The sequence below is a fragment of the Salmo salar genome, chromosome 25 (genome assembly GCF_965601325.2).
Source record: "Salmo salar chromosome 25, fSalSal1, whole genome shotgun sequence".
In the NCBI taxonomy this organism is placed as follows: Eukaryota; Metazoa; Chordata; class Actinopteri; order Salmoniformes; family Salmonidae; genus Salmo; species Salmo salar.
In genome coordinates, this window is record NC_138315.1 from 33,545,624 (window position 1) to 33,568,195 (window position 22,572).

General features: G+C 42.2%; 1 protein-coding gene across 1 annotated transcript in view; it reads left to right on the top strand.

Annotated features, from left to right (window-relative positions):
- LOC106586620 (anosmin-1) overlaps nucleotides 1-22,572 on the top strand; it is a 77,970-nt gene that overhangs the window by 5,488 nt on the left and 49,910 nt on the right. The window contains exon 2 of the mRNA XM_014174105.3: nucleotides 3,077-3,124. Within this exon, the coding sequence (XP_014029580.1) occupies nucleotides 3,077-3,124 (48 nt within the window). The remainder of the gene's footprint in view (nucleotides 1-3,076; nucleotides 3,125-22,572) is intronic.

Here is a 22,572-nt window from a genome sequence, read left to right on the forward strand (position 1 = left end):
ATGGTCTGAAAGTCCTTTAGGTGCCTTTTGGCAAATTCCAAGTGGGCTCTCATGTGCCTTTTACTGAGGAGTGGCCAGACAATAAAAGCCTAATTGGTGAAGTGCTGCAGAGATGGTTGTGCTTCTGGAAGGTTCTCCCATCTCCACAGAGGAACTCTGGAGCTCTGTCAGAGTGACCATCGGGTTCTTGGTCACCTCCCTGACCAAGGTCCTTCTCCCCTGATTGCTCAGTTTGGCCGTGCGACCAGCTCAAGGAAGAGTCTTGGTGGTTCCAAACTTCTTCAATTTAAGAACGATGGAGGCTACTGTGTTCTTGGGAACCTTCAATGTAGCAGACATTTTTGGGTACCCATTGCCAGATCTGTGCCCCGACACAATCCTGTCTCGAGCTCTACGGACAATTCCTTCGACCTCATGGCTTGGTTTTTGCTCATCCTGTTTTTGTCATTATGGGGTATTGTGTGTAGATCGAGAGGGAAAAAATCATTTAATTTTAGAATAAGGCTGTAACAACAAAATGTGGAAAAAGTCAAGGGGTCTGAATACTTTCCGAACACCTTCCTAATATTGAGTTCCACCCCCTCTTGCTCTCAGAACTGCCTCAATTCATCAGGGTATGGACTCTACAAGGTGTCAAAAGCATTCCACGGGGATGCTGGCCCATGTTGAATCCAATGCTTCCCACAGTTGTCAAATTGGCTGGATGTCCTTTGGGTTTCTTGATCCCCACGGGAAACAGTTGTGTGGAAAAACCCAGCAGCGTTGCAGTTCTCAAAACCGGTGTACCTGTGCCTGGCAACTATTATCATGCCTCGTTTCAAGGCAATTAAATATTTTGTCTTGCACACATACACAATCCATGTCTCAATTGTGTGATGGCTTAAAAATCCTTCTTTAACCTTTCTCCTCCCCTTTATGTACACTGATTTTAAAGTAGATTTAACAAGTTCCGTCAATAAGGGATCATAGCTGTCACCTGGTTAATCTGTCATGGAAAGAGCAGGTGTTCTTAATGTTTTGTATTTTCAGTTTACATACTTCTCTTCTGTAGTATTGCTTACTGTACCATTCCCTGTTGCAGCCTGCCATAAAGGTGCATTCTTCAAGTTTTCCTGTTCCAAAATGTCAGGTGCTGTCTTTGAAATGTAATCTATAGGTAGAACATAGTGATGGGGGGGGGGAAATCGATAAAGTTACATAATCTTTATATTATTTTTGATGTATCGTTTTGACTATCGCAGTATAATTTTGACGCTAGTTGGCTATACCCACACCAAAACTCCAGTATTTTTCCTTCATAGCTTATTCTGCATCTTCTTTTTAAATAGGGAGCAAATTTATTTTCAGCACTTCTTTCCATGACTGATAACTTTATTTTCTCATGGCTCTCTCTTGTCCTCTGTGTCAGACATATGGTAAGCAGTATGTTTGGAACATCAAATAGCAATAAAATCACAGTATCAAATCGAAATGCATATAGAATCGCAATAGATATCGTATCTGCACCTAAGTATGGTGATACATTATCGTGAGGTCCCTGGCAATTCCCTACTGATTTGTTTGGTAAAATTATGAGAAGTTTTGTCAGTCAGGCATCCTGTTCATTAGTAACATGGATTTATTTTAATGTTATTAAAATTGGCAGTAGAGCAGCTTGTTGAATGGACGTTTAAAGGTGGAATCCGCTGTAGGGGGGAAATAGCGGCCTCAACCACTGGCTACCCCACCACCATTATTGTTGCCGAGCTGAGGAGCGTCGCTCAGCATGGTACAAAAAACATTGTAAATATTGTGCTCTATCGCACGTGCAATGATGTCTGCGAGGGGAAAAACTGTTTTCAGTAACTTCTGTGTTACAGTATTGCAAATGCAGTTACACAATTAAGTACTACAGCTTTAGAAGTCTGCTCTAGAATTCCTGATGTACCATGAATGTCTTTGAAGCCAGCTGACCGTTATACTTGACACCAAACACGCAGTGCTCACTGGTACTGGATGGCAAAGTAAAGCCTTTAATGATGAGTTCTTTCCTGAGGTCTCACTGGGAATTTCCACTGGATTACATTGTTTGAGAAGGCTTTGAACTTGACATTGAACTTGAGCAGACTTTTTGGTTTGCAGACCCTTAAAGTTTGGCTAGTCAGTCAGTCCTGCCGCAGTGTCTTATTGTACAGAACAAAGCACTGATTCTTGTCTAACGGTGACCTTTCATTTGTAACATACGTCAGCTAATGGAAATTCACACTCATTGCCTTTATTTAGGTTTCCTTTCTCTATATTTGATATGTCCAAACTATTCATAATGGAAAACGAACTTCATTGGGAATTTGAGCTAACCAATGAAGCACATGAATTTTCCTACCTACAGCCAGAGTGCAATTTTAGCCCTTTTTAGCCCTTTTTAGCCCCTAATCAAATGGTCAATTTTGTCTGGGCGATCATTTATCTTACATTTAATGTCCAAGTGAATCCATATTGGAGAGAATAGTCTTGTGGTCCTTTTCTCTATTGGAACTCAGGAAATGGCCACTTGTGTCGGGCATTTAAGCCATTAGAACTTCTCAAGATGACAGGGAGACACTTTGTCTTTAGGCACAATTAGGACCAAATTTTTGGCTTCATGGGACCCAGAAGGTGACACACAGCAATTAAGGGGGTATTGGAGGTGTCTGCAGTCTCCATACGAGTGCTGACATCAATTCCTATGCGAGTGACCTCTGGGATGTCTGTTGTGAGATCAAATGCAGGCACCTCCAATTCTGAACGACACTGAAAGTGACCAGACTCTGACTGGCCCCACTCTGACTTTGCTTCCTTAGGATTCACATTGGGGTGAAAGAATCTTAACTTCTAATTTAAAAAAAAAAAAAAAATTGAAAATGTTTTTCTTTGTGGTGAAACGGATTCAGAGCACTCCTTTTTTTTGTTTTTCAGATGTTTGTTTGAATTGTAGTGTGAATAGCTACTGTGTGTCCTGGAATGAAACTCTTTGTTTTGCATTGCATTGACAATGACTGAATATATTTTCTCCATATAAAATCATAAGTCATAATCTTCTTTCTATTTTCATTTACAGAATAATGGATCCTTGGTGTGGTGTCAGAATCACAAACAGTGCTCAAAGGTATGTAACAAGTCTTGGCTGCATATGCTTAAACTAAATGACAAGAAATGTACAAAACAAGTTTGAGACCTGATTTATACCCAAACTTTATAGACGTTCTAGGTAAACAATTTTAAACTGTGATAGCTGTTATGCTCTTTACCTTCTCATCAGTCAAGTTGTTCTAGAGTTATTGAGATTCCACAACTCATTTCTGATACAGCTCTTTGTTTATTAAAATTCCAGTAGGCCATTTTGTCCTCCGTTTCCCAACGGTCTTTGTTTGGGTTTCGTGCCCTGTCCCGAAGACGGTTGATAGAAAGACTGACAGGTGCTATGGAAGGATGCTGCTGATACCTCCTCTCAGCTTCACTGTGGTGCTGAGCCCACTGAGCAGACAGTAGACTGAGAACAGGCTCAGCCCAGGGCATTCTGGGACAACAACCAGATAGGCGGATGACAATGACACAACAGTGGAGCTCAAACACATGGGGCAACTCTGAACCCTAGTCACTATTTATAGGGGACCACCTTTTGGCCTGCCCCTATGTGACTCTGGCCAAAACCAGTGCACTTTACTGACAATAGGGTGCCATTTCATACAGTAACTGATGCGCTCTGTCTGTCAAACTCTTCTGTTCACATAAACCATGACAGCAGCAACCGACCTACTCGTTGGTTCTGATTGGGTCATAGTATGAAGACTGAATTTCATCCAGGAAGTAAATAGTCTAGCTGAGTGTTCTCATTCACACCGTTTTTTGTTTTTCATCTCCTGTGTTTTCCATTGTTATAAAAACATTGTCTAAATAGCTTATGTGACGCGTGCTATTATGAAGGTGATGACCAATTTGGATCTCATCCTTGTCTGTACTAGCTCGTATGGCTTGTTCATTTGGCATGGAGCACAGGTAGAGAAAACAAATGCTCTCCTGTGTTAATGTTTGTGTTTCTCACGCTGTTTTATTGAGGTTGTATTCTAAATCATATACCTGGAAATGTCCAAGGACACCCAGTTCATTTGTCAGAGCTCGTATGCTGAACATTTGGGCCCAATCAGTGTTGGACAGTATGATTTACAAAGGATGATTTGGACACCCTCTGATTATAAATGACTACATGGATAATATGAAACACAGTGAAACGTCAAACTGCATAACAGCCTTTGCTGACTTCACAGTATTGCATTTGTTATGAAGATGAATTACAATCAGCGTCTTGTATGCATGCCCACATGTAACCAATCCCCTTTTGTTTGATATTTAAATATTTCTATGTTCCTTCAAATCAAATTGTGTTTAACAGATGTTATTGCGAGTGTAGCGAAATCCTTGTGCTTCTAGTTCTGACAGCAATATCTAACAAGTAATATCTAACAATTTCACAACACATACCCAATACGCACAAATCTAAGTAAGGAATGGAATTAAGAATATATAAATATATGGACGAGCAATGTCAAACCCAGGGCCTCAATCTTAATGATGAGCTTGGAGGGTACTATGGTGTTGACTATGGCTCAGCATTCAATGAGCAGTATTCTTACGTAGGTATTCCTCTTGTCCAGATGGGATAGGGCAGTGTGATGGCGATTGCATCGTCTGTGGCCCTATTGAGGCGGTAAGCAAATTGAAGTGGGTCTAGGGTGACAGGTAAGGTGGAGGTGATATGATCCTTGACCAGTCTCTCAAAGCACTTCATGATGACAGAGGTGAGTGCTACGTGGCAATAGTCATTTAGTTCAGTTACCTTTGCATTCTTGGGTACAGGAACAATGGTGGCTATCTTGAAGCATGTGGGGACAGCAGACTGGGATGGCCAGCTGATCTGCGCATGCTCTGAGGACTCGGCTTGGGATGCCGTCTGGGCCGGCAGCCTTGCAAGGGTTAATGCGTTTAAATGTCTTACTCACGTCGGCCACGGAGAAGGAGAGCCCACAGTCCTTGGTAGGGGGCTGTATCGGTGGCACTGTGTTATCCTCAAAGTGGGCAAAGAACATGTTAAGCTTGTCCGGAAGCCAGATGACGGTGTCCGCGACGTAGCTGGCTTTCCTTTTGTAGACCCTGCCACATGTCTTGTGTCTGAGCTGTTAAATTGCAACTCCACTCGTCTCTCTACTGACGTTTTGCCTGTTTGATTGCCTTGCGGAGGGAATGACTACTGTTTGTTTTCTGCCATATTCCCAGTCACCTTACCATGTTTAAATGTGGTGGTTTGCAATTTTAGCCTTTTACATCTAGATGTTCCGCTAGCGGAACACCGCTCCAATATCCAATGATGGGCGTGGCGCGAATTACAAACTCCTCAAAAATCCCAAAACTTCCATTTTTGAAACATATGACTATTTTACACCATTTTAAAGACAAGACTCTCCTTTATCTAACCACATTGTCCGATTTCAAAAAGGCTTTACAACGAAAGCAAAACATTAGATTGTCAGGAGAGTACCCAGCCAGAAATAATCACACACCCATTTTTCAAGCTAGCATATAATGTCACAAAAACCAAAACCACAGCTAAATGCAGCACTAACCTTTGATCTTCATCAGATGACACTCCTAGGACATTATGTTATACAATACATGCATGTTTTGTTCAATCAGTTCATATTTATATCAAAAAACTGCTTTTTACATTAGCATGTGACGTTCAGAACTAGCATACCCACCGAAAACTTCCGGTGAATTTACTAAATTACTCACGATAAACGTTCACAAAAAACATAATTATTTTAAGAATTATAGATACAGAACTCCTTTATGCAATCGCGGTGTCCGATTTTTAAAATAGCTTTTCGGTGAAAGCACATTTTGCAATATTCTGAGTAGATAGCCCGGCCATCATGGCTAGCTATTTTGACACCCACCAAGTTTGGAACTCACCAAACTCAGATTTACTATAAGAAAAATTGGATTACCTTTGCTGTTCTTCGTCAGAATGCACTCCCAGGACTTCTACTTTACACCCAATGTTGGTTTGGTTCCAAATAATCCATAGTTATATCCAAATAGCGGCGTTTTGTTCTTGCGTTCAAGACACTATCCGAAGGGTGACGTGCCGGCGCGTATCGTGACAAAACATTTCAAAATATTCCGTTACCGTACTTCGAAGCATGTCAAATGCTGTTTAACCTCTCTAGGGAAGGTGGGACGAAATCGTCCCACCTACGTAACAGCCAGTGGAATCCTGTGGCGCGTTATTAAAATACCTTAGAAATGCTATTACTTCAATTTCTCAAACATATGACTATTTTACACCATTTTAAAGACAAGACTCTCGTTAATCTAACCACACTGTCCGATTTCAAAAAGGCTTTACAGAGAAAGCAAAACATTAGATTATGTCAGCAGAGTACCCAGCCAGAAATAATCAGACACCCATTTTTCAAGCTAGCATATAATGTCACATAAACCCAAATCACAGCTAAATGCAGCACTAACCTTTGATGATCTTCATCAGATGACACGCCTAGGACATTATGTTATACAATACATGCATGTTTTGTTCAATCAAGTTCATATTTATATCAAAAACCAGCTTTTTACATTACCATGTGACGTTCAGAACTAGCATACTTCCGGTGAATTTACTAAATTGCTCACGATAAACGTTCACAAAAAACATAAAAAATATTTTTAAGAATTATAGATACAGAACTCCTTTATGCAATCGCGGTGTCCGATTTTAAAATAGCTTTTCGGTGAAAGCACATTTTGCAATATTCTAAGTAGATAGCCCTGTGATGCCGGGCTAGCTATTTAGACACCCACCAAGTTTAGCCCTCACCAAAGTCAGATTTACTATAAGAAAAATGTTATTACCTTTGCTGTTCTTCGTCAGAATGCACTCCCAGGACTTCTACTTCAATAACAAATGTTGGTTTGGTTCAAAATAATCCATAGTTATGTTAAAATATCCTCTGTTTTGTTCGTGTGTTCAAGACACTATCCGAAGTGTAAAGAAGGGTGACGCGCCCGACGCGTTTCGTGACAAAAAATCTAAATATTCCATTACAGTACTTCGAAGCATGTCAACCGCTGTTTAAAATCAATTTTTAGGCCCTTTTTCTCGTAAAAAAGCGATAATATTCCGACCGGGAATCTGTGTTTTAGTACAAAGAGAGAGAAAATAAAAACATGGGGTCGCCTCGTGCACGCGCCTCAGTCTCATTGTCCTCTGATAGACCACTTACCAAAGGCGCTAATGTTTTTCAGCCAGGGGCTGCCTCGACATCATTCAGCTTTTTCCCGGGTTCTGAGAGCCTATGGGAGCCGTAGGAAGTGTCACGTTACAGCAAAGATCTTAAGTTTTCAATAAAAAGAGTCAAGAAGCCCAAGGAATGGTCAGAGAGGGCACTTCCTGTACAGCATCTTCTCAGGTTTTTGCCTGCCATATGAGTTCTGTTATACACAGACACCATTCAAACAGTTTTAGAAACTTTAGGGTGTTTTCTATCCAAATCAAACAAGTATATGCATATTCTAGTTTCTGGGCAGTAGTAATAACCAGATTAAATCGGGTACGTTTTTTATCCGGCCGTGCAAATACTGCCCCCTAGCCCTAACAGGTTAAAATCCATTTTTATGTGATTTTTCTCGTAAAATAGCGATAATATTCCGACCGGGAGACGTTGTTTTTGTTCAAAGACTGAAAATGTAAAATGGACTCTTCACGTGCACGCGCGCACCCGTGTCATTGTTCTCAGATCGACCACTATCCAAATCCCCTACTGTTTTTCGCCCAGGGACTGCAGAGTCATCATTCCCTGTTCTGGCGCCTTCTGAGAGCCTATGGGAGCCTTAGAAAATGTCACGTTACAGCAGAGATCCTCTGTTTTCGATAAAGAGGCTATAGAAGGCCAAGAAATGGTCAGAGGGCACTTCCTGTATAGAATCTTCTCAGGTTTTGGCCTGCCATATGAGTTCTGTTATACTCAGACACCATTCAAACAGTTTTAGAAACTTTAGGGTGTTTTCTATCCAAATCAAACAAGTATATGCATATTCTAGTTTCTGGGCAGGAGTAATAACCAGATTAAATCGGATACGTTTTTTATCCGGCCGTGAAAATACTGCCCCCTATCCTAAACAGGTTAAGCTTGAATGGGCTAGTGACTGTGACAGCATGGAATTCAAAGGAGGAGATAGACAGATGGGTCAGGGGCGAAAGAGAGAATGTCCACTTGGGAGAGATGAGGATTCCAGTGCCACCACCCCGCTGACCAGATGCTCTCGGGGTATGCGAGAACACGTGGTCAGACGAGGAGAGGGCAGTAGGAGTAGCAGAGTTTTCTGTGATAATCCATGTTTCCGTCAGCGCCAAGAAGTCGAGAGACTGGAGGGTAGCATAGCCATGTTGCTTTATCTTGGTCAGGTCGCAATTGTAAATGAGAACTTGTTCTCAACTTGCCTACCTGGTTAAATAATTAAAATAAACTGCCTTGTTCAGGGGCAGAACGACAGATTTTTACCATGTCAGCTCGGGATTTCATCTAGCAACCTTTCGGTTACTGGCCCAATGCTTTAAAGATAAACTTCTCCTTAATGCAACCGCTGTGTCAGATTTCAGAAAATCTTTACCGCGAAAGCACACCATGCAATAATTTGAGTACAGCGCTCAGTCACCAAAACAAGCCATACAGATACCCGTGATGTTTTGGAGTCAACAAAAGTCAGAAATAGCGTTATAAATATTCACTTACCTTTGATCTTCATCGGAATGCACTCCCAGGGATCCCAGTTCCACAATAAATGTTAGTTTTGTTCGATAAAGTTCATTATGTCCAAATACCTCCTTTTTGTTCGCGGGTTTAGTTCACTAATCCAAATGCACAAGGTGCGGGCACTAAGTCCAGACAAAGTCAAAAAAGATCCATTACAGTTCGTAGAAACATGTGAAACGATGTATATAATCAATCTTTAGGATGTTTTTATCATGAATCTTCAATAATATTCCAACCGGACAATTCCTTTGTCTTTAGAAAGGAAAGGGAATGGAGCTCGCGCTGATGGCCGCGCACGATCAACAAATAAAGGCTTTCAGCTGAGCAATCTACTGTGAATGGTCTTATTCACTCCCCTTTCACAATAGAAGCCCGAAACAACTTTCAGAAGACTGTTGACATCGAGTGAAAGCCTTAGGAAGTGCAATCTGACCCCATTTACACTGAATATTGGATAGGCAATCACTTGAAAAACTACAAACCTCAGATTTCCCACTTCCTGGTTGGATTTTTCTCAGATTTTCGCCTGCCATATGAGTTTTGTTATACTCACAGACATCATTCAAACAGTTTTATAAACTTCAGTGTGTTTTCTATCCAAATCTACTAATAATATGCATATCCTAGCTTCTGGGCCTGAGTAGCAGGCAGTTTACTCTGGGCACGCTTTTCATCCGGACGTGAAAATACTGCCCCCGATCACAAAGAAGTTAACCATTAGGCTACCTGCCGCCCCTGGCCAATATACCACGGCTAAGGGCTGTATCCAGGCTCTCCATGTTGCGTTGTGGATAAGAAGAGCCCTTAGCCATTGTATATTGGCCATATACCACATCCCCTCTGGCCTTATTGCTTAAGTGTATATTTCTCTGTGATCATATGCACATTATCATTACATTATACTGTACATTGCAACATTTAGAACTACATTTTTTTTTAAAGAGGGCACTAATGAAATACATTAACTTAATCTAATATTGCTGGGAGCCTCTGGGAAAAGCATCGTAAGTCGCTCTGGATAAGCGACTATCTCCTAAATGACAAAAATGTAAATGCTAAATTAATATTTCTCGGCTCCAGATCCTTTTCAGGTCATGCCTAATGAGCTCGTCAGGGTATTTTTAAAGGAGAGATATGGCTTCATTTAAAGGAGAGCCTCTGTTGTTTTCACTTTAATGCAGCAAAACTTGTTTCTCTCCTTTCCATGGTGATGGCCAACATCAGTTCTTGGCACAAGTCATTCCCCAGTCATTCATCATGAGTTTTATGTTTGAAAAGGCTGTTGCTGGCTGCAAGTCCAAGCACTGCATACTGTTTTCATAATCAACCGGCTACATTGCTAGAACTCTGAAAATGCCAGAGATTCTAACAAACATGTCCGTTTGTACTTGTTTACCTTGTTTCGCTGTGTGTGTGTGTGTGTGTGTGTGTGTGTGTGTGTCATTTTCTTTTTATAATAATTTTTTGGTTTTACAATCCTTGGAACCAGATATGCTCACAAGATTAGTAAAACAAGGAAAATTCGGACAAGTGGGACATTTCGCCATGCCCGCCAAGGAAAGGCTATTTTAGGGTTTGTATTTGTATTTATTATGGCTCCCCCCATTAGCTTAACCCTAAAATAGCCTTTTTCCTTGGGGGGCCTGGTGAAATGTCACGTCCGAATTTTCCTTGTTTTACTATCCTTGTGAGGATATCTACTCTTCCTGGGGTCCACCAAAATTAAGGCAGTTGTAAAATGTTTTAATTGTATACATTTCACAATACATTATGTGTGTGCCCTCAGGCCACTACTCTACTACCACATATATCTACAACACAAAATCCATGTGTGCGTATGTTATTGTGTGTCTCCACAGTCCCCGCTGTTCCATAAGGTGTATTTTTATCTGTGTTTTAAGTCTAATTCTACTGCTTGCATGAGTTACTTTATGTGAAATAGAGTTCCATGTAGTCATGGCTCTATGTAGTACTGTGTGACACCCATAGTCTATTCTAGACTTTGACTGAATAGATCTCTGGTGGCATGTCTTGTATGCATGGGTGTCTGAGCTGTGTGCTAGTAGTTTAAACAGGCAGCTCGTTGCGTTCAACATGTAAATACAAGTAGTGATGAAGTCAATCTCTCCTCTACTTTGAGCCAGGAGAGGTTGACATGCATAAAATTAATGTTAACTCTCTGCGCACATTTTAACCTCTCTAGGGACCTGGCCAACATCCAGTGAAATTGCAGAGCGCCAAATTCAAAAACAGAAATACTCATTATAAAAATTCATCGGTTTAAAGATGAACTTCTTGTTAATCCAACCACGGTGTCAGTTTTCAAAAAGGCTTTACGGCGAAAGCATACCGTGCGATTATCTGAGAACAGCGCCCAGCAGCCAAATCATTACAAACAGTTACCAGCCAAGTAGAGGAGTTACACAAGTCAGAAATGGTGATAAAATTAGTCACTTACCTTTGATCTTCATATGGTTGCACTCACAAGACTCCCATTTACTCAATGTTTGTTTTGTTCGATAAAGTCCCTCTTTATATCCAAAAACCTATGTTTTGTTCGTGTTTTGTTCAGTAATCCACAGGCTCAAAGGCAGTCACAACAGACAGAGGAAAAATCCGAAAAGTATCAGTAAAGTTCGTAGAAACATGTCAAACGATGTTTATAATCAATCCTCAGGTTGTTTTTAGTCATAATAATCAATAACATTTCAACCGGACAATAGCTTCGTCAATATAAAAGGAAAACAAGAAAGGCATGCTCTTGGTCGTGCGCATGAAAAACCTCTGGGACACTGCAGTGTCCACTCATTCAAAGTGGTCTTACTCCCTCATTTTTCAGAATACAAGCCTGAAACAATTTCTAAAGACTGTTGACATCTAGTGGAAGCCATAGGAAGTGCAATTTGAGTCCTAAGTCAATGGATACTGTAATGGCATTCAATAGAAAACTACAAATATTATTTTAACAGTTTTGGAAACTTGAGTGTTTTCTATCCAAATCTATTAATTATATGCATATCCTAGCTTCTGGGCCTGAGTAGCAGGCAGTTTACTTTGGGCATGCTTTTTATCCGGAGGTGAAAATAGTGCCCCCTACCCTAGTGAGGTTAAGCACTAGCCGTGCAGCCCTGTTCTGGGCCAATTGTAATTTTCCTAAGTACCTCTTATGGTACCCGACCACACGACGGGACAGTAGTCCAGGTGCGACAAATCTAGGGCCTGTAGGATCTGCCTTTTTGATAGAGTTAAGTGCTTTATTATAGACAGACCTCTCCCCATCTTAGCTACTGTTGCATCAATATGTTTTGACTATGGCAGTTTAGTCTCCTCAACTTGCTCAATTCCACATTATTCATTACAATATTTGAGGTTTAGGGTTTAGTGAACGATTTGTCCCAAATACATTACTTTTAGTTTTTGAAATATTTAGGACTACTTATTTCTTGCCACCCATTCTGAAACTGTTGCAGTGATTTCCCTTGCTGTGGTAGCTGATGTGTATTGTGTTGAGTCCTCAGCATACAGAGACACTCAGGTTTTACTCAGAGCCACTGGCAGGTCATTAGTAAAGATTGATAAAAGTAAGGGGCCTATACAGCTGTCCTGGAGAATGCCGGACTCTACCTGGTTTATTTTGGAGAGGCTTCCATTAAAGAACACCCTCTGTATACATTTCTCTCAGCCAATCATCACTCATTTGTGTAAGTGCCGTACATGTTGAATGCCCTTCCCTATAAGCGTGCTGAAAATCTGTTCACTGTGAAATAGCATTGTATCTGGCCAAACACTATTTTTTTCCCCCCAAACGTTTACTAAGGGTTGGTAACAGGCTGATTGGTCGGCTGTTTGAGCCAGTAAAGGGTGCTTTGCTATTCTTGGGTAGCGGAACGTCTTTTGCTTCCCTCCGGGCCTGAGGGCACACACTTTCCTGTAGGATTAAATTGAAGAGATGGTGAACAGGATTGGGAATGTTGTCCACTATCATCCTCAGTAATTTTCCATCCAAGTTGTCAGACCCCGGTAGCTTGTCATTGTTGATAGACAACAATATTTTAGTTAAACTCTTCCACAGTCACTTTAGGGTTTGGGGTTATGGGTGGGGTTATGGGTAGGGTTAGGAAAAATAGTATTTTGAATGGGAGTCAATAGTTTGGTCGCCACAAGGATAGTAAAACAAGTGTGTGTGTTACATATCAGTTAGCAGTTTGGACTTGTTTAGGTTGCACTTTCAGACATATTGTCTGAAACGAGGAGAGAGACTATTGTTTGGAGTGTGAACATGATGTAACATCTTTCAAAGTAATATTAAAAGTTCACAATAGTCTCTCTCCTCGCTCTTTCCTTCCTTCCTCCCTTGCTCTCTCTTTCTCTCAGCCTCTCAAAGCACAGGGGCCATTGTGTCAGCTCAAACAATCACTCCAAATGGGCCCATGTCGTACAGTGCCTCTGTGTGAATGGCTCTACAGACTCTAATTAGCCTCTCCTTACTTCATGAACAGCTCCCTGTCAAACAGAGAGACAAAAGCATTGGCTGAAAAGTCATCCTCCCCCTTCCTGGGTCTACCTTGCCAAGGGGCTGCAGCCTGCCCCATCCATCCAGGCCCATAGTGGGGTCCCTGTGTGGTAAAGACTGGTTCATTATTTAGACAAAGATGCTGTGACCCTATCCATCTGTCAGTGGTTAAGGAAATCAAAGCCTCACAGTATTCAACTGAGACGGAGGAAAGTCCTCCTGGCCTTCTCCTATGCAGTTTCCATAGCCTCCCAACTCCCAGCAGCCCCCATTGTCATGGTGATTAACCCCCCCTGCCCTCTTGCCGGGGCAGGGCGAGGTGGCAGTGGCGGGGAATCATTTGCATGCCATAACAACAGGCCAGCCCTATTCAGCCAGGAGGATGGAGTGGAGAGCAGGCAGCCATTTGTATGAGCTATTGAGCTATTGTCATTTGGTCTACTCTGCTTTCATAACGTCCCACTTGAGACATTTGGATAAGGTACTCATCGAAAGTTTGCAAACTGCAGGGCGTTCTCTCTTTTCCTGCTCCTTGTGCAAAGAGAGAGAGAGAGAGTGTGTGTGTGTGTGGCAGACGAAAAGCTTTCAACATGCAGAGTATGGCTGACATTAACGTGGGCTGCTTTCCCCAAGGGTGTGATCCAAGCTCCAAATCAAATGCTAGGATTGACTTGAGGCAGCGAAATGGCAGTTTGCAAATAAGCAATGCACTTCATTATCATTACCCAAACTCCTCACAGGGAAGGAGAAGAGAAAGACAGTGTGTGCCATGCTCAGTTACCCTGGCCTGTAGATATGCTGGAATTTACCCAGTTTTCAACCCATTTCTTCAATACCCAGTTTTTCAATTTGGTCTAAGAACAAAGTGTATTTTTGATTTAAGGAGAAAATCATGCCTTGAAATAAAGATGTAATACAATACCATGCCAACTTGTTGACCGGGGAGATCGTTGACCGGGGAGATCGTTGACCGGGGAGATCGTTGACCGGGGAGATGGAGTTCTCCGTGAACTAGAAAGTTCAGCCCATTGCAAACATTAAAATAAGTAATCTATGAATCTGTAGTATAACATCCCACAGCAGTGAATGGACGATTTCAGTGAACTGACGACTTTCCACCCCATCTGCCGCATCACCAACCCACTAAGGTTTTCAGAGCTTGCCAGTAGAGAAGCTTTGTAAAGCAACATTGTCTGCAGGACAGCTAATTAACGGCAATGAGTTGTGGATGACCTTCACGGAACTGAAACGCTCCAGGTTACTTTTTGACTCTCCTTACCCATCATACCCATAGAGCTAGACATCCCTGCAATAAGAACTAACACATTGTTTGTTCTATTGGATTACACACATCTCAACCCAACCTTTACATTTTGTGACGAATGCTACAGTACAGTTTGCTTGAATAGCAAGCAGTGGAGAGCTATGTAAGTCTCGTGTTTAAGTGTCTTTCACCCCCTCCCCCCTTTCTTACCCACTAGTTTTCTCACGGCAAAAATAATTATCCGGGTTCCCCAACAGTAGTGTTTTTCTAGGTCAATCAGTCCAATAAAATTAAATTGGTAGCTTTGGCTTTTTCCTTAATCTGCATTAAGAAAATGATGGCATGTGCTCTGGGAAAATATCACATTCTTCATTGGCTACAAACTTCTAGAGTATGTCATGGCAATTTACTAAAGGCTCACACACATCACACTGAATGTGGATGTAGTGTTTGTCTGCCAATCATTCAGCTTGCTGGGTTTTAGGGACAACCCGCTGTAGACGTCTGTCTGCGGACATTTTTTTGGCGATTTGGTTCTACATGTAAAATCGGTGCGCACTCGTTTCGCAAATTACATTGAGGTGCTAAGAACTCTCGGCCAGCAAATGCTGTTGGTGTGTCCTGAGTGCTAAGGTCTTTGTGGGGCCATGTTTTCTCTGGCGGCAGGCAGTCGTATTTGGCGGCGCAGTAAAAATATCTAAGTGCTGTGTGGATGGTTTATGGTCGGGGCATGGCTGGGACTGTTTTGTTTGCTTGGACGCACTTCAATCCACCTTTTGGTGGTGGTCGAGCCAGACCCTCAGTGGCCACCGACACCTCTGTCCTCACCCACCACATCCAGCCACACCACCATTATGGACAGATCCCTCCACGTCTGAGTGAAAATCACTGTCAAGCACAGGAGGTTGGTGTCACCTTAATTGGGGAGAACGGGCTTGTGGTAATTACTGGAGTGGAATCTGTGGGACGGTATCAAATACATGATTTCCAGGTGCTTGATGCCATTCCATTTGTTCTGTTCCGGACATTTATTGTGAGCTGTTCTCCCCTCAGCAGCCTCCACTACTGTCAAGCGTGTGTGCTGTCATATCTAGACTCTGACTGAAGACTAAAACACGCTTAGTTCTAGAAGTGAAGTGTCATGCATACCATTGGACCAAATATTGAGATGAACTCACAATTGTTCTAACTGGTATTCCTTCACAATGATAATTTTTCTCATCTCATTAGACAGTGGCATTAGTTCTTAGAACAATATTTTATTTAGGTTCAACTCTGTGTGCACACATTGCTAACTGTTTGTATTATTTCCAGTCTCCGCCCTTTTATATTTGAAGAATGTGTGAGTTTGAGGCCAGCCTTTTTTGTTGTGTGTGTGTGGCGGAGGAGGAGTGAAGCAAGGCTGGTCAGTCCCAGCAGGAAGGACCTGATCTGGACATGGCTGTTAAGTTTCATTGGCTGAGGGGGGTTGCTCTATTGCCTGCTATTTGTTGAGATCATAATTGACAACGTGAATCGGGAGACAGGGAAAGAACCCGCAAGACCAGTGATGCTGGAGACGAGCATTGTCTCACTGAGGTTACAGCCTCTAGACTTTCTCAGGCAGTGATGGATCACTCCTAGTGAAAAGAGGAAGGGATAGTTGAATTGCGCCATATGGCATCTCTCGGAGAATCACCAACATAAACAGATATTTGTTTTTGTCATTTTAAGGAGCTATTTGGGACACTTACTGTTTAACCATGCATCAACTGTTTTCAAACGCCCAAATAAACTGTTAATCAGAGGCTTACACAGCTAGCACAATTTTACACGTCTCCTTGTCAAATGTAAGGTGTTTGTTTTATGTTCTTGCATTTCTAGAAGGATTATTTTAATCACAACTGCTTGTCAAATCCTCTTCTAACAATAATGACCCATCACACTGGGACAATCTGCTCGAATCCAAGTAGTTTTTTCCTGCAGACAAGGAACTCTGTGCTGTTTTCTACTGGCTGTGTAACTTATCAGCACCCACAAGCTCAGCCCATAGCTTAGTCCTCTCCTATTCTGAGATCACTAAAGGAAAAGTTGGAATGTCAACCTTTTGTTATACAAAGTCATCACTATTTTCTTACACAACCTTTCACAGTTTGGACCCAGACATGAGGAAGGTTAGTTTTAAAGGAGTGTTCATCAGGAGGGTGTTTTTGACTGGATATTTATAATCAAATCCATCACATATTTGACATATTCATCTCCTGAATGAAACTGCACAGATCGTCTGCAGTGTTTCCCCTTCATGCATTTAGTAGTGGCGCACCACCGCAGGCTAAATTGTGGCTGCCACTGCAATTAAAAAAATATATAGATAATTTTCAGGATGGTAAAACGCTTTTCAGTGTACACTTAAACGACTGAAACCAGATATAAAGTATGTAGAAAAGGTAATGGAGCTATCATCTTTGCGAACTAACAATCACCAAAATAAAAAGTAGACAGTCAGGGGAAAATATAAAATTCCCAAACTGGCATGGCATGGGACCCAATATATTGTTTGTCACGCAGATGGCATAAGAACAAGGCATAAGCCATGGCAAAATGTGTATAATAGCAGGAAACTTGTTTTTAAAACATCCTAGGGGAAACGCTGTTCTGTGATATTCAGTAGGGCATCACTGGTATGATGAAGTCAGCAGAAACACTTTGCTCTTATCTCAGAATTAGTGTGGGAGTTGGCCTGGTCACTATGTCAACAAGAGTAATTTACACTGCTAGGATTTCCAAAGGCTCCTAATTGCTCTGTAATCGAAATCGGCCATTCCAGCCTAAGCTCTCACTTGATCCCTACAAACACGCAGCAGTGTAAATCCAGTGACCTTTGACCTGGCCCTGTGGCCCTCTGGATAAAGCCTCTCATGCTCTGAATATTGACATTCTGGCTTTTGTGTTCCCTGGTATATTCTCATTGGTAGAGATGATACAGATCAAGTTTACTCAGGGGGAAGACCTACCATTTGTGTCTGCTACTAGATGATTGTGGGGGCTGGTTGAGTGGGAGAAGTAGATTTGAAGTGTTTCTCTAAGAGAAACACTTCCGATCCAGATAGCAGTGGAATGTGATTAGGTCAGTCTCACTCTCTATGAAGACCTGTGGTGTTGTAGATGTTTCTTACCTAGATGGTGAGTGGTCTGAAGCTTCCAGATTCCAAATCATCCGCATTTCATTTGTAATTCCTCGAGTCCCAGTGTATGGAAACAACAGGAACACGTTGGCGAAGACCAAATGCATTTAATTGCCCACAATTCACCACGGACTACATGGTAGTCTCTTTCTCTCCTATTATGTGGAAAATATTATCTGATTATCACAACTTGAAATCTTATCTTGCATTGTGAAACAAAGCCTAAACAAATGACTGAGTGATGCTGGGAAAGTGCATTAGATAGTTCTCCCATTCTATGCTCCACTTTTATCCATCCATCATCATGCAGGACGATGTGGCGGTTCCTATTATCACTGGTATGAGGGGGAGACTAGAGTACAGTAATCAGATGGGACGTTAAACTGAGTGGTGTGTGACAAAGAGGGGGACCGCCACAGAGGGCCCATCTCTTTCCCAGGCCACCGCAGCACAGTGAAAGGACAACTAGACATGTTTATAACCCATCTGACCCCGTCTGATGGAGACATCCTGTTGAGTCTAATTGTCATGATATGTAAACTGAGCCCTGAGAAAGATGATAAGTGAGGCTCACATTACCAGCCACTGTAATATTCACCTCTTGTCTTGGCTGGCTGGCTGGTGGCATAATGTAACAGTACCAAACGACCAGACCAGAATGAGTCATCATCTTCGTTGCCGCTTTGATTGTTGTGTCGGTATGTAGTATGTTTCAGAAATTATATAGTAGTGAGTTGGATGTTGGTGGCTGTTATGGGTGAAACTTCAGAGTCCTGAAGTATTAAGTGAACTGCTATTGCATTCCACTGCAGACAGACAAAGCCTCGATCCTGGCTGGGCTGGGCTTTTTTAGTATTTTTTTTGGAGCTCATAAATTAAACAGGCACCTCTGTGAATGACATGTATAATGCATGAACCCTCCTCCTCTTTCCCCTCCTCCTCCCCCTCTTTCCCCTTCTCCCTTTCTGGCAAGATATTCCTCCAAGGCTCTTTGTTGTCTGTTCCCTTCAACTGCATTTAAATTAATAATTAAAGTGAAACTCAAAATGTTTGTGATACCACCTGCTAGGTTGCTTACTGTTTCCCGCTCTCTATTGAAGAACAGAATAGCAAGTCTTCAACCATTGGTTATTATGGTGCCTGAGGGGATGGCTGCCATTTTACGGGCTCCTAACCAACTGTGCTATTTTGTTTTTTCGCATTGTTTCTAATTTACCGTCTCTTATAACTGAAAATAGCTTCTGAATATCAGAAGAGCGATCACTCACCTCGAACTGGACAAAAAAAAATGTATTTAATGAGTCCGACGCGAAGGATATACTGCTTCTCCGAGACCAGGCCCAAATCCCCGTAATTCGCGTGAAGAAAAGACGGAAATTGTCACGACTTCCGCCGAAGTCGGTCCCTTTCCTTGCTCGTTCGGCGGTCGACGTCACCGGCCTTCTAGCCATTGCCGATCCACTTTTCATTTTTCTTTTGTTTTGTCTTTGTTTTACACACCTGGTTTCAATTCCCCAATTACATGTTCATTATTTAACCCTCCGTTTTCCCCATGGTTTTTGTGCGTGTTTGTTCGTTGTTAAGTGGTTGGTATTTCTGTGAGCTGGTGTGTTTCCCAGCGTGGAATAGATTTTTGGTTTATTTTCGAGTAAAGTTACATTTTTACTCAGTTCTGTGTCCTGCACCTGACTTTGTCCGACCCGACCCGCCACATACTGACACTTGACAGAAATACAGGGGGCGGAGATCGGGGTGCCTTGTGAGAATTTATCGGCGAGTGGGTAAATCGCCTCTACCATCCGTTTTGTTGGCCAACGTGCAATCACTGGGAAAATAAACTGGATGATCTCTGCTCAAAACTATCCTACCAACAGGACATTAAACTGTAATATCTTATGTTTCACCGTTGTGACTGAACGATGACACGAATAATATTCAGTTGGCTGGGTTTTCCGTGCATCGGCAGGACAGAACAGCTACGTCTGGTAAGACGAGGGGTGGAGATGTGACTATTTATCAATAACAGCTGGTGTGCGATGTCTAATATTAAGGAGGTCTTGAGGTATTGCTCTCCTGAGGTGGAGTACCTCATGATAAACTGTAGACCACAATATCTACCAAGAGACTTTATCATATTTTTCGTAGCCGTCTATTTACCACCACAAACCGATTCTGGCACTAAGACCGCACTCAACGAGCTGTATAAGGCCATAAGCAAACAAAAAATGCTCACCCAGAAGCGGCACTCCTAGTGGCCGGGGATTTTAATGCGTTTTACCTCATTTCTACCAGCAGGGGGGGGAAAAGAACTTTATACCACCTTTAGTCCACACACAGAAACCCATAAAGCTTTCCCTCGCCATCCATTTGGCAAATCTGGCCATAATTCTATCCTCCTGATTCCTGCTTACAAGCGAATACTAAATCAGGAAGTACCAGTGACTCGTTCAATACGGAAGTGGTCAGATGACGCGGATGCTACACTTCAGGACTGTTTTGCTAGCACAGACTGGAATATGTTCCGGGATTCATCCAATGGCATTGAGGAGTATACCACCTCAGTCACCGACTTCATCAATAAGTGCATCGACGACATTGTCCCCACAGTGACCGTACGTACATATCCCAACCAGAAGCCATGGATTACAGGCAACATCCGCACCGAGCTGAAGGCTAGCGCTGCCGCTTTCAAGGAGCGGGACACTAATCTGGACACTTATAAGAAATCTCGCTATGCCCTTAGACAAACCATCAAACACGGGACTAAGGTTGAATTCTACTACGCTGGTTCTGATGCTCGTCGGATGTGCCATGGCTTGCAAACTATTACGGACTACAAAGGGAAACCCAGCTGTGAGCAACCCAGTGACGAGAGCCTACCAGATGAGCTAAATGCCTTTTTTGTGCTCTCTTCCAGGCAAGCAACACTGAAGCATGCATGAGAGCTCCAGCTGTTTCCAGATTACTTTAAACAGGTCAACATTCACAAAGCCTCAGGGCCCAGATGGATTACCAGGACATGTACTCAGAGTATGCGTGGTCCAACTGGAAAGCTTTCAACCTCTCCCTGACCCAGTCTGTAATACCTACATGTTTCAAGCAGACCACCATAGTCCCTGTGCCCAAGAAGCGAATGTAACGTTCCTGAATGACTACCGCCCCATAGCACTCATGTCGGCAGCCATGAAGTGCTTTGAAAGGCTGGTCATGGCTCACATCAACACCATCGTCCCGGAAACCCGAGACCCTGTCCAATTCGCATACCACCCCAACAGATCCACAGATTAAGAAATCTGTCACACTCCACACTGACCTTTTTTCTGCCTGGACAAAAGGAACACCTACATTACCAGTCAAAAGTTTCGACACACCTGCTCATTCAAGGGTTTTTATTTATTTAGGCTATTTTCTACATTAGAGCACAATGTTGTTTTGAAAACATTGGATGGATAATGGTATTCACAAAGTTTTATAACTACTTCTCTTTCATGGCCGTTTAGAGTTGGCATGTAATATTTAATTGTGTTAAAGAACAAGAAATGTATGTTGACTTGTCATGCATTCCTGCTGCTCATAATTGTTATTACCCTGTTAATTATATTGGTGCATGAGCTATAAAAAATATTCTGGGGAATATTTAATTGCTATATGCTTTGACAGTTTATGACTAGGGTTGCAATATTCCGGTAACTTTCAATGAATTCCCTGGTTTTACAGAAATCCAACCGGGATTTCTGAAAAACCAGGGAATTTATTGAAAGTTACCGGAATTTTGCAACTCTACTTATGATTGACACCAAATGGCGGATGTCAAGTGGTTGATAAATGAGTTGTAGAAACAAATCTGAGATAATAACCGAGGGCCTTGTGAAAGGAGTTGATGAACTCTAGGAAGAGCGGAATGGAAACCAGACTGTTTTCTCCACTAGTCTGTTATGACAGACATATAGAAAGAGTCTTTGTGTTCTTTACGCTGTGCTGTGAACCTATGAGAGGGCGTATGGTGACATGAGTCATGTAATCCATGGTTAACATCATAACCAACACAAACCAATGAGAATGCCTTTGAAGTCTACATCGTCTTGAGTCAAACCAGAGCTTGAAGTGTGTGTGTGTGTGTGTGTGTGTGTGTGTGTGTGTGTGTGTGTGAAGGATGTCACACTGCTTGCTTAGCGAGTACCGTTTCCTCCCGATTCGGCTCACACTGAGGCTTCGAACCCAGGACCTCTGCGTTGCTAGCACACGTGACCGTCTTCCCAAAGGTGGCATGCAAAAAGCTAGATAAAAGTAGGGAGGTGCATCTTTCCCTTGAGGATGCATATCTAGATACATGGGCTCTGATATGATACAGGAATGATACGTTTTTGATGCGATTTTGTTGGATTAGAGCATGTATATGTCTAAATTGGGGTACGCTTAACCCCTGGGGTACGCACTATGCCGTCGGGGGTACGCCAAATAAAAATGTGACTCACATTTAAAAAAATAATAATAATCTTCACATTTTCAAACAGTCCATTTATATTTTCCAATGAGGTTATATATTTGGGTGAGTTTTTTTTTTCTCGCCTGAGTAGCCTCGTTTCACTGCCAAAAATAAAATTAAACCATCTAGTATTTTGCGAAATAACAACACCATGTCAAATACAGGTAGCCTAGTCAAATAATTAACATCCAATCACATTAACCGTTACTCTCTCGCGAGAATTCCACTAACGGTCCGTATGTAGCCAAACGGAGCTGCTGCTCATTCCGTTTACTTGAAAATGGATAAATGGTTAAAAAAATAAGGCCCGTGTCCATAGA